The following is a 13,723-nucleotide window of genomic DNA, read 5'->3' on the forward strand; positions in this document are numbered from 1 at the left end:
ATGATTATTAGTATTGAACTAGTCAAGATTATAATACCTTGAACTATTTTTACTTTCCTTGCCCCATTACCATAGGTAAGGAAAGTATTGCTTTCCGAAAAAAATTAAGGTACCTCAATTTCTAAATTTCTATACGTTTCAAGGTCCCCTGAGTCCAAAAAAATGGTTTTTGGGTATTGGTCTGTATGTGTGTGTGTGTGTGTGTGTGTACACGATATCTCATCTCCCAATTAACGTAATGACTTGAAATTTGGAACTTAAGGTCCTTACACTATAAGGATCCGACACGAACAATTTTGATCAAATGCAATTCAAGATGGCGGCTAAAATGGCAAAAATGTTGTCAAAAACAGGGGTTTTCGCGATTTTCTCTAAAATGGCTCCAACGATTTTGATCAAATTCATACCTAAAATAGTCATTGATAAGCTATATCAACTGCCACAAGTCGCATATCTGTAAAAATTTCAGGAGCTCCGCCCTATCTATGCAAAGTTTGATTTTAGATTTCCAATTATCAGGTCTCAGATATAATTTAAACCAAAAAGTTTCGAGTGGAAAAGATTGAACATGAAAATATCTTCAATTAATGTCCAGTAACATTTTTACCTAAAATTGAAAATAAGCTTGATATTTGAGAAAATGTGATTATTCAATTGCAAACTGTTGGCAACTGTTGATTCTATTAAATTATTCACTATAAAGAAATAGCAGACCTCGTATGTCTCCAGCATTATTGTCCTGTCACCAGCTGGATCAGATCTTTGTTCATAAGTAGACTTGAGATGCGCGTGAACACTAGCGTCAGGTGATCAATTTTCATAACGGCAAGGAAAGTTGTGTGAGTGCGCCACACCAGATTTTTCTTTTTTGTGGGCTGATGTATTAATCAATATATTCACAACAACTCAGTTCTACAAAATGTTATTATTCTTAGGCCCGGATGCACGTTCAGTAAATTAAACAGCAAATAAATGAAGTCAATGCAATGCATTGTTGCCCGATTCGTTCATTGGTTCAGATGACACCATTTAACACCGGTTAAATTCTGTTGCATGAGAAAATACAAGTTGATATTTTTGCGAATTCCTATTCTAACAAACAGCTGACTACTAAGATTATTAGTTTATATTTTAAAATGCATTAGGATTGAAAGGTAAATTGAAATAATAGGATGAAAGCAAAAATTCAAGGACAAATTCAAGGGTTAAACAAACACAACATTCTTGATCAATTCCAAATTTATTCATTAAGTAGATTGGTTGTTTTCAAACTGGACAAATTATATACAAATTTTCTATTACGGTGCAGGTTTTTCACGTGGTTCAAGTAGTGGATCAAGTAATGAAGTGTGTGAATCAAGGACGATAGAGTTTCATCTGATCTTCAAGCTCTTCCATGGAACTGACATTAAATTTGTCTTCTTGATTTTGTAGTAATTGAAATATTTCTGCCAGCTGTTGAGCTTCAGCCCTGAAAAAGCATGGAAACTGATTACAATAATAATTATTTTGACATCAAACTACAATAATTATAATATTAGTTTGAATTAATGAAATTATGCAATTCAAGTGGTGATACGGGATGTCTTTCAAATTGAAAACTTGTGATGGGAGAGTATTTTCTTTTGCAATCTGTTTTGCACTCATCGAAAGGGCAGTCAACTAAATTCTTTTGACATTTATTAACAAAAACCACTTTTCTTTTAAGGGATACTTTCATCATTCTAGAATATTATTATTATTACTATTTCATCGTATTAAACCCCATTCAATCAGCACAGCTCAAACGGTGTACGACATGTCAAATATTATAAATTGGTAACAAGAGGTACCAATTAAAAGAAAGTAAAAGAAGAGTACCTAGTAAAAGAAAAGATGAACTGTGTTGAAGTTTCAAAGAGTTTCTGAGAATGAAAGCAGGACATTGAACAGAACTCCTGCTACTACAGGACACAACAGGTGTCAAACCTGGATTCGTAGAGTGTTACGAGCATCTGTGTCAAGTCGTCATCCAGAAATTCCTGAACACTAGAGAAAGACCCGCCTTAACACAAATTGGCCACTTTGTCAACAGCGTACCACCTAAGGTATCTCTGGGGTGTTCCCTGAGAATACCAATCAGCTGTGGATTCCTGGTCTTGTTTTAGTGATGAATATCTGATGACCGGATCTTGTTTGTTTTTCTTGATGAACAATCAACAAGCAGAGAAGGGAGTGGCTGACAACTATCAAAATACCCAACGCAAGTACGCAAATATCATAAAAAGGGTTTGCAGTGTATTCAGTATATTAGTGTTTAGTGTGCAAGATGATTACTTGCAGTCAGCCTGTAGTCCGTGTTTGCAGCTTCAGTATATCCAAAACAATAGCTGAGGATCATGAGTTAAAAAGACTAAGAAATTGTCAAAAACCACAGATTTATTGATACTTAGAAAGACCCGTTTCAGTTATTACACCATTGTCAATATCAGAGAGATTTTTCATTGTTAAAACCCACAGATTTATTGATACTTAATATTACGCAATGTTACACCATTGACAATTATTATTATTCATCTTTTGACCACCTATAAAAGGGGTATGTAGAATCGTCAAAATAATAAGTCAATAGAATAGAATAGTCACTATATCCTAAGTATTATTGCTCATAGTGAGCCGTAAATTCCGCAGTTGAATAGGCGGAAATAGTCAACAACTCATTTTTTAGTTTAGTTTTAAAAAATTTACCGTTCAGTTCTTTTATATGTGTTGGTAACGTGTTGAACAATCTTATACCAGCGCTTCTCACTCCCCGTTGGTAAAGATTTGTTCGATGAACTCCATCTCTTAAATTGTGCCTATATCGAGTTTCATAGCTATGAAATGCCTCTCCTGTATTAAATTCGTGTTGGTGTCTCTTAATAAAACATATAGTTTCAAAAATGTACAAACTAGGCAAGGGAAGGATTTTTAATTCCTTAAAAATAGGCCTGCAACTAGTTCGTCTTGTTTCTCCCGACATTACTCTCAGTGCCCATTTCTGTAGTCTGAATATTTGAATAACATCACTTGAATTTCCCCAGAAAACTATGCCAAATGTCAAAAGGGAGTGAAATAATGAAAAGTAAACCTGTCTGAGCGTTTCTTTTTTAAGCAATGATTTTAAATTTCTGATAGCAAAAATTGCAGAGCTAAGTTTACCTTTTAAGTGTTCCAAATGTGGTTTCCATGAAATATCTGAATCTACAACTATCCCAAGTACTTTTATGTCTCTAACACAATCTATGTCGCGGTTCCCAATCCTTAAATTAGCCCCTCTTGACGTCCTGAAAGGGATTTCTTTGGTTTTACTATAATTTAAGCTCAGCATATTTGCAGCTAGCCAATTATCCAATTTGAGAAGAGCTTCCTGGCATTGTAAGTCCATATTAGATTGACTATCATTTTTTAGTAGAATACTGACATCGTCCGCATACAAAACGCAGTGAGCTGGATCTAGATGAGAAGGCAAATCATTAATGTAAAGTAAAAATAGCAAAGGACCTAACACGGTTCCCTGAGGTACTCCGCTTCTTGTTTTTAACCATTTAGATTTGTATATACTTGGGTGAGATTCAATAACGACCCTCTGATATCTATCTTCAAAATATGACTTGAACCATTTCAAAACCGGACCCTGAAAACCATAAAATTTGAGCTTTTCCAATAGAATTTCCTCATTTACAACGAAACGCCTTTGATAAATCGGCTATAACGCCACAAACTTTTGATCTACTATCCACCGAAGTCAGCACCTCATTCATCAAAGAAAAAACAGCATCATTTATAGAAAATCCCGGCCTGAAACCAAATTGTTTGGGAGACAGCAAACCAACCCTATTCAAATACTTCCCTAATCGCCTCAATATTACATATTCGAAAATTTTTGAAAAAATAGGAGGATTAGCAACAGGACGATAGTTTTCAGGAAGGACATTATTCCCTTTTTTATGTATAGGAATGATTCTTGACAGCTTAAGCTTTGAAGGTAGATAGCCAGTCTGCATTGAACTATTGTAAATGAATGTAAGTGGCTTTAAAATCGACATGGCTGATTGTTTAACTAAATAATTTGATATATTTTGACAATCATAAGATTTTTTATTTTTCAATGACTTTATTGTTTCCTGAAGCTCTTCAGAGGTCAATGGATCGAAAGAATTTAGTTTTAAACTATTGGTACGGGAAGTGTTAACATCTAAAAAATTTCGGAAGTTAATATTATTATGCTGTGTTATCTCTCTCTGGATAGATAATGGCGTATTTATGAAATATCTATTCAAGAGGTCAGCAGCTTCTTTTCCAGTTTTTACAATCCCAGTATCGGTAGCTATAATAGTCTCTGATTTATTAATTTTACTCTTACATGTTTCATTTCTGACTAATGTCCAAATGGCTTTTGTTTGGTTACTAGAACTATAAATATACTTATTGGCAGCTATTTTTTTGGCTGTTTTCAAAACCTTCCTGTTATACTTTACTCTTAAACTCTTATATACTTTATAATAGGATGTAAAGCTAAAATATCGTATACCATTTTCAGAGATAATATGGATCATTGAATCTCTCATAATTGGGTTCTTTAGTAGAGAATTCATTGTTTTCAACTTTTCTCCAGATACTTTTATGCCCTGCGTTATCCATGATAGCTGTCTTTTTTTTATAATTTTTGCTGGTCTTTCCGGAACAGAGCTATTACAATGATTTATGTAAGTGGATAAAAAGTTGTTGTACATATCTTCAACGTTTCTACTATAATAGACGGTATTCCAATTTTCATTTGCCAGTCCGTGATTTAAGAGTTCAATATTAGTTTTGTTAATTACACGTAAAATCTTTTTTTCTTCATTACCTTTACAGACTTTACTAGTTACTTTATCAGGTGGGACTATATATTTAGGATCGTTAACAAGAAATTTAACACTGCTACCCTCATGGTCTGAAAATGAACAAGGAATTGTCTCGCTTCTACATAGGGTCGGTTCATAGTTTGTTATTATATAGTCTAATTCACTAGACGTGCTTGAAGTTATTCTAGTAGGACCGTTGGTTACTTTATTCAAGTTGAATGTTGATATCAGGTTTTTTAATATATTTTTGTTTTTGTCGTCTTTACAATAATCTATATTAAAGTCTCCACAAATGCATACAAATTTACGATTTTCTTTATTAACTTTAGAGAGAACGTTTCTTAGTAGTTCAATAAAATCATCGCAGTTAGAGTTTGGCGCTCTATATACACAAAGGACTATCATTTTTAGCGGCATAGTTTTCAGTTTCATTTCTACTGCTGAAATTTCAAATACACTTTCCAGTGCCATCAAACCCAAGTCATTTCGGACCTTGCAACTATCAATAGATTGTTCTCGAATAAATATGCAAGAGCCACCACGTACTTTTATTCTCCTACTAAAGTGAGCAACCAATCTATAGTCGGGCAATGATGAGAGCATACTTAATTCGAAATCTCGCAACCAATGTTCGGTTAAACATAGTACGTCATTATTCCAAGTTTTACAGGACATCATAACTTCTAACTCTAATTTGGAATTTGATAATCCCTGACAATTGACATGGAAGATTTCGCAACCTATAAAAAATGATCCCTATCATTACTACACAAAACTGGGATATTTTTAGTAACTACTGTATTAATTCTGCAATTTTTTTCGTTACTTAGGTTTTCCGTACTACTGATGGTTTGTGCACCTCCTATCAGATGATTTTTTATGTATTTACGGAGTTTTGCCTTTCCTCTTACCTTATTCAAATGAAGGCCATGTCGTGTGTAATCATCTATTTCGAAGTGCGCAAGGTCCAATAGATCCAAACAGTCAGCATTAGAAATCTGTTCAGATAGCCATGAGTTCAATTTCTTCACATTAACGTTCATAAGAGGCTTATCGTATCTATAAGGCACTGTTGATATAGACACCTTTGTATATTTCGAGATTTCTACAATAGGCTGCAAGTCAACTTCAGTCGGTTGATTAGTACTATTAATTACATCATTGGCTCCAGCAAGTACAACCACCCTGTCATTGAAATCAAAATCTTTCGTGAAGTTAGCAATATCACGTGTCACTGTATTGAAATTAGCACCCGGTCTTGCGATCACAGACACCTCATAACCATATTCACCTAAGTCATTATTCAGATCCCAACCAAGATCCCTACCATGACTATCAGCCATTATCAACAGTCTTTTTTTATTTGTCAATTTCTTCGATTTTGTAATTTTGTGGTCAATCTTCTTCATTGTGATTGAATTATTTTCAGGAATTCTAGTTTGTTTTTTTATTCTATTTTGGGCACGAGAGTACTTATTAGAATTTCGATTATTTGGTGACTTGAGGTTTTTAGTTTCGATCAAGTGAGTGTCAGCTGATTCATCAAGCGCTTGAAAAGAATTTACATGAATAAAACTACTACTATCGTTAGCCAGATCCATATTCTCATGTTCAACATGACCAGGAGAATAGAAATTTACATACTCATTCAATTTAGATTGTAAAACTAGATTTTCGTTTCTAATGACCTTATTGTCAGCCTCTAATACCTCAATAGTGATTTTCATCTTAGCTAGCAACTCGGTAGCCGTAATTTTGAATTCCATTAATTGTTTCAATTCATTAGAGTTATTCCTTAAAACCTTATCAGTCCTATTCACATCACTCAGCTCCTCGGTGTCTACATTGCAATTACCACTATTAATGATCTCAGTGGGTGGGTCTACTGCTAAACTATTCTCATCCCTTACAGTAGAACCGTCTATTTCAATTAAACTATCATTTGTATCAAGTGTGGAATTCATATCTAAGGGGATTTTGTTGGGAGTTGCGACATTCTGATGAACAGAGTGATTATGATTCTCCTTCAACTCCACTATCTGTGTTTTGGTTGGATCCATCTTGAGAGAGCTTGAACAAACAGTGCATCGAAAGGAAAACAATCCACTCAATCTCAGTTGTCTTATTTCTCTAAATTTAAAACCATTCACTATCAAGTACTGACTACCACCTTTCCCGTCGACAAATTTGAAAGAGGGAAATTTAATTTCTTTGCCGGGGGTATCCATTCTTTGGACAGGTCACACAATTTAATACCTCATATATATCCAAGTTTATATTGAAATAAATGTGCCAAAAAATATATGTGTATTTATATTACAAAATGAATTAATGAGACAAAGGAGATTCACACAGAGATTAGCCTACAACACTAGATTAGTATATTCTTAATAATTATTTAAGGAAGAAGGCAAATGCAATCAAATACAAATAAGTGAGACACCAACAAAACCCATTTACCAACAATTTATTAATCCGGCATCAATCAATATGAAGGGTACGGTAACAACAAAATAATATGAGCAATATCAAATCAAAAGTATTAATTTTCGTATTTTCCGTCAAAATAGTTTCTCACAACAATTAATTATCTAGAGATCGGAATCTATCAAAGTTTGATAAGCCGCCCTCGGATGCAGAAGGTCAAAACAAAACGAACAGAGATAAGCCACTCGAGCCAATTCCTGTGTCTGAACTGATTAGAAGAAAGTCGGAAAGTTATAAAAAAGAATTGAGAAAATAAAAGTTTGAAATTTAAGGTTTATTAATTATTCAAAATTTATTAATTGCAAGTATTTATTAATTAAAGAAATGAGAGAAAAGATTAGTTCACGTTTCGCTTCAAGGCAGAAAAAACTAAGTGGCTCGTTCTAAATATTCCGTGTGCACTTCGGGCGTATCCCGTCCACCCCCAGGACAAGCGCGAAAAATGCTCCAAACAAGGCCGTACAGGGTTTACAATTACTCACACCTCTGCACAACGCTTGCCAGAAACAGCTACGGAATAACGTTCTTATCTGCCACACAAACCTCTCTGTTGAAAAAGTAAAACTGATAAAATTTATTCAATTTAGAATCTCTCTCCTCGAAACGAAAAGTTCGCTATTTAAAAATTAAGAGGAAATACTGATATATAGACTAAAAATTGATCCAAATCGCAAGGGCAAAAGTACGTTTTACTGTTTTACTCTTATTTGAATTATTAAGTTTAAAAAAATCAAGAATTAACTATAACTGCCGGAAATAAGAGTTTTATAGAAGAATTATTGTATTGGAGAATTTAAATAATTTAATAGAGTATTGATTACGGTATTTATAGTCCACAAATTAATATTGAATCTATCAAAAAGTTATATTTATTTTTAAAATTTAGTCTTTTTTATTTAATCAATTGTATATTATAGCGAAATGGCACTCACTCACTGACTGACTCACTCACTCACTCACTCACTCGCATAACTAAAAATCTACCGGACCAAAAACGTTAAAATTTGGTAGGTATGTTCAGTTGGCCCTTTAGAGGCGCACTAAGAAATCTTTTAGCAATATTTTAACTCTAAGGGTTGTTTTTAAGGGTTTAAAGTTCGTCTTTTAGCATGTATATTCTTCTTCTCCCAATCTCTTAATTATAATTGAAATTTCCATATCATATGTTACTATAGAACTATAATCTAGATAGAGTACCTCTTCGAAACAGTTGTTAACTGGCAACTAAATTAATAATTTTGTTAGGTTGGCATTAAGTTGAGTTGACTTTGTTAGGTTGGCACCAAGTTGAAGATTTAAATGCATTTATCGCGGAAAAATTGATTGGGCACTGCTACTTCAATCCTGGGAATATTATATTACTAGCCGTCAGGCTCGCTTCGCTCGCCATATCCGTTTAGCCAGACGTTTAGTCTGGACCCCCGACTGGATTGTCCCAACATGATAAAAATGCAGGCGAGCGAAGCGAGCCTGCTAATCTTATTCTTGGACGATCCAGTCGGGCGGAGCCCCCTGGCTAGACGGATATGGCGAGCGAAGCGAGCCTGACGGCTAGTTAAATATAATTAAATATAAAAGAGTATATAAGTATTTTGAAAAGTATTATTATAAACTAAAAAATTATTGGAATTAGGTGTAGATTAGTTAAAACAATTAATAGGTTATAATTTCAACAAAATTAAGTCTCTACAATTATTTTTATCGGTTATATTTCAATTTCTAATTATTTAAGTTAATTATAGGCACTATCAGATATTAAATGAAAATTACTATGGAGTTAAAAAATAAAATTTAATTTAGTAATTAGGTAAGACAGATCAACTAGAATTCTACAAGCAACGAAAAGAACGAAACAGTTATCTTATCTGAGCTCCGAGCACAACCTTCCGCCTCCACAGCTAGACACCGACTCCCCAATGGTGTAATATGGTGTAATAACTGAAACCGGTCTTTCTAAGTATCAATAAATCTTTGGTCTTTAACAATTTCTTAGTATTTTTCACTCAATATGAATAATTACCACTATATCAACTTCTCAACTACACAAAAAGCTGAGAATCCCCACATGAGTGGACCACAGGAAATATGATGGCGGAAAAGTGTGATACACTACATTATTGTCATGAAAGCCTTTGTAAAATGTCCCCCAGGTAATTGAGCAGCACGATAAAGATTTACAAGTACAATGTATTAGATTTATTTGTTGGTCTCTTACTATTACCGTACTTGTATTTTAAGAACAAACTACTTTGTTACTTACTCTCTTTCCTCCTTCAATTGATCTTCAGTCAGTCCTGATGATATTTGTTGTACTATTGGCTGTCTGACTGCTTTAAGTTGGCTAAATATTTCCTTGCGCACTTCAATGTTGCTATCTTTATCTTTCATCTGAAAAATAACACACCAAAATACAATAACTTATAGAGGAAATGCCTTTACAAAATGATAGGAATATACCAAGATTTTAGTATTTGATGAAGTAATCAAAACGTTGGCTAATATGAAGTTCAGTTATTTTTTATGTGTATTTTGACATGAACTAAACTTTCATCATCTCATCTTCCAACTTGTTACAAAATTTCAATTTTTCATCAAAGACTAGAATGATTTTATCCAGAAATTGATTTGTGAATGCATTTTTAAAATTATTTAGTTCAGTACTGTAGTTTGTAGGTACTACTGTAATTCTTGAAAGAATAAGACGTTGCTATTTCCAAATACTTGGTATATTGGTGGTATGTACTGGTAAATATACCAAAATTTAGTGGTATTGACAACATCAACGCCTTATTCTTCCAATTATGGAGAAATATCACAACATCTCTAACCATACTTCGCCCACATCACTTTTTATAATGCTATAAAGTGGAAATAAAAGACATTCATCTATCTATCATACAATCAAATTATTACTGTAATTCTATTTGTAAGTAAATAATTCACTACATGATTCATACGTACGTTACAATGATTGTTTCAAGCTTTAATTTAAATCAGGCTACAAGTGGAACTCCAGAGAGCAACCATTGGCACGCTGGTGCACCAGAATTCGTAAATTCAATCAATCATTCACCAGCCTCATGCTGGATAGATAGGTCACCATGCAGTAGACCGAGTGAGACACCAGCTGACTACAGACTACTGAGGTGGCCGGGCTGCTGACCCTAGTGTAATGACTAGTCTACACCCTCACCAAACCTATTGCAATGCCTGGTCCACACTCTCGCCAAGCCGCCTGCCAAGCGATAAGCATGGACTTGCCACACTGCAATGTGACGAGTGCCTGGATGGATATATTAGGTTTATATTTTATGTTTTTGACGCCATCGATTTCATATTATGGGCAAAGGATGCATATATTTAGGTATAAAGGTATTGTTTGTAGATGCTCGGCTGGCCACTCGCCTCCGAAAAAAATCGGAGCGGATACAAGTGAAGGCATATGCGGTAAATTTTTTTGGGGGGTAGTTGGATGGTTGGGGGTAACGTTGAGTTAAGGGGGGAAGGGTAGATGTGTTTCGAGCTGTTGGGTCAACATTGTTAGTATTTGAATAGTTATTTTCAATAATAATTATTTTATAATAACTAAAAATATTTTAATGTTCTAAGACGTCTCCTGCTATAGGCCTATACTTTAGGAAGATTGCTGATATTTTCTAAAAATATTAGTGTCCTTTGATTTTACCCTTGAGACTTCCTTATATCCACCACCAAGGCCGTACCCAGAAAAAAATTTCGTGGGGGGTTGTGATACTAGACGGGGTCCGGAGGGCCCAATATAACCTTTTAAAAATTGTCAAATAACCCTTTTCCAGACCATTATGTTTTTATTGACAAAACGAAGCTTTGATGAGCTTGCCGCTTGGACCATTTCCATACAAACCCATTTGTTGTTCTCTCCGGCTGGCTCAAAAAGGTGCCCATGGCATTAAGGCTGTGTGGTACACTTTTTTTCCATTCAAATTTGATAATCTTTCTCAATCCAATTGTTTATAGTACAATTATATCGACTATATTAACAGAACTTCTATTAAAAATTTAAAAAATGTATCTTTCCAAACTAAAACATTTTATTCCCCATATCGTTGATAAATTAAAAAGTAACATTTTTTGTGAATTCGTTAACTTGTTTATTTTGGCATGAATCGCGAAAAACGCATATTAGAACAAAGCCAATGATAATAATTATACTGAATGTATTAAAAAAACTCCAATGGAAAATTCTAAACCGTTCATGATCTGGAAAGAAAACGGAGTTCAGCACTTCAACAACTCATAACCCATAACTCGCTTATTAGACCACTTAAAAATGTCAGTTGCCACTTTTTCTCACTCTTATAATGATCTTAGCAATTATATTGGAAAAGATTATCCAATTTAAATGAAAAAAAGTATACTGAACAGCCTTAAATAAACTACGTATATGAAAGATAACTTTAATATCACCGTTATGTGCTCTGTGGTGAATGGGAAAATAAAAAGATAGACAATACAAATGGACTTAGCATCGTTTAATGTACCACAAAATTGTGTACGTAACATAATTTACACTAGAAATTGTTTTGAACTTTGAACTCTTCTCTATTTACCTATGAAAATAATTAAATAATAGCCCAGTTGAGAAATTTAGTTCCTATGTACATAAAAATTTTCATTTTTGGGAAAATTTCAGGGGGGGTTCCAACCCCTCTGTCCTCCCCCCTGGGTACGGCCTTGTCCACCACCACTTGGAAATATTTGAGGTGGACGGCAACGAGTAATTCTGCAAAATTTACAAACTAAAAACTGATATACCGGTACCTGAAGTATTCAAAATAAAAAAATCCACTCAGTGGGTAACATTTTTTTTTTTTTTTTTTTTGAAATTAAATGTTTTACCCCAATAAAGTATTTCTACTTTCAATGGCAACAGTTATAAGACTTTTTTGAAATGCAATGTTTTACTCCAATAAAGTATTTTTACTTTCAATAACAACAGTTATAAGACAAAGTCTGTTAAAACCTCAAAATTTCACTTTCTTGAGAATTTGTCTCGCATTTGCTATTCTTATCAAATACGAATACATAGAATGTTTGTTTGGTAAAGGTGAGCGATGGCATACAACAAGCCATCCACAAACTTGGCGAGTGCGAAAGCGGCATTATGAGCGCAATAAGAACTATTAATGCCAAGCTTCCTTCTTGGATACGTAGTGGTCTAATAATTGTAATAAGAGCAAGTTAGGTCACTTCGGTCTAGATACCACTCAGATCTATCAAAATAACACATCGCAAAGTGCGATAGTTAAGGGGTTTGCTACAAGATTCAAATAGTCTTAGAACTAATCAAAAGTGGTGTAAAATCATTTATTGACAAAGCATTTATTGGAACGGTTCCACTTGTTACTCGGTCCGCTACTACGTTTTGTTGAGAGATTTTCTGTTGAGATGGATTTAGAGGTGACGGGACTAAGGTTAAAAATTGATGATCGATTTGAGGTAGCAGTGTTAGGTATCTATAGGTCACCAAATGGAGACTGGCAAAAATTTTGTGAGCTGCTCCATACACTTTTGGAAATTACAACCGCTCGTTTCACAAATGTTATAGTAGTAGGAGATTTCAATACCGATTTTGCCAGGCAGGATAAAATGACAGAGGATATTAGAGATATTATTAATATGAATAATTTAGAAATTAAGGTCCACGAATATACAAGAGTAACTCGAACTTCACAGACAATTATTGATAATATCCTCACAAATATAGAAGGTTGTAATGTCAGGTTTGGTAGCTCAGATCTATCAGATCATAACTATCAAATTTTAGATGTTAAGTTGCAGGGCCAGAATCCAAGCAGAAAAAAAACTTTTGTGAAAGAAATTCAGCAATATGAGCTAGGAAATATAAATTGTTTGAAGCAGAAACTGCTTCAAGAAAATTGGAGTAGTGTTTATAACAGTTGTAACCTAAATTACAAATATAAGCAACTAGCCGTCAGGCTCGCTTCGCTCGCCATATCCGTCTAGCCAGGGGGCTCCGCCCCCTGGACCCCCGACTGGATCGTCCAAGAATAAGATCAGCAGGCGAGCGGAGCGAGCATTTTTCATTTGAGCATTTTCATCATATGTTAGGACGATCCAGTCGGGGGTCCAGACTAAACGGCTGGCTAAACGGATATGGCGAGCGAAGCGAGCCTGACTGCTAGTAATATAATATTCCCAGGATTGAAGTAGCAGTGCCCAATAAATTTTTCCGCGATAAATGCATTTAAATTTTCAACTTGGTGCCAACCTAACAAAGTCAACCCAACTTAATGCCAACCTGACAAAATTATTAATTTAGTCGCCAATTAACAACTGTTTCGAAGAGGTACTCTATCTAGATTATA

At 34.4% G+C, this 13,723-nt stretch overlaps 1 protein-coding gene across 2 annotated transcripts; it reads right to left on the reverse strand.

Moving 5' to 3' along the window:
• Positions 1–1,221: 1,221 nt before the first annotated feature.
• On the reverse strand, positions 1,222–10,555 carry LOC111059500 (matrix-remodeling-associated protein 7-like). 2 transcript variants are annotated; one of them, XM_039427742.1, is made up of 3 exons: positions 10,317–10,555; positions 9,616–9,743; positions 1,222–1,471 (listed from the first exon to the last, which is right to left on the reverse strand). In XM_039427742.1, the coding sequence occupies exons 2-3, from the start codon at positions 9,741–9,743 to the stop codon at positions 1,357–1,359; spliced, it is 243 nt and encodes an 80-aa protein (XP_039283676.1). In that variant the 5' UTR covers positions 10,317–10,555; the 3' UTR covers positions 1,222–1,356. The 2 variants fall into 2 exon arrangements, with proteins under 2 accessions (XP_039283676.1, XP_039283675.1); XM_039427741.1 differs by lacking the exons at positions 9,616–9,743; positions 10,317–10,555 and adding an exon at positions 5,780–8,243.
• Between the last annotated feature and the right edge of the window lie 3,168 nt (positions 10,556–13,723).

Source organism: Nilaparvata lugens, chromosome 5, assembly GCF_014356525.2.
Source record: "Nilaparvata lugens isolate BPH chromosome 5, ASM1435652v1, whole genome shotgun sequence".
Lineage (NCBI taxonomy): Eukaryota > Metazoa > Arthropoda > Insecta > Hemiptera > Delphacidae > Nilaparvata > Nilaparvata lugens.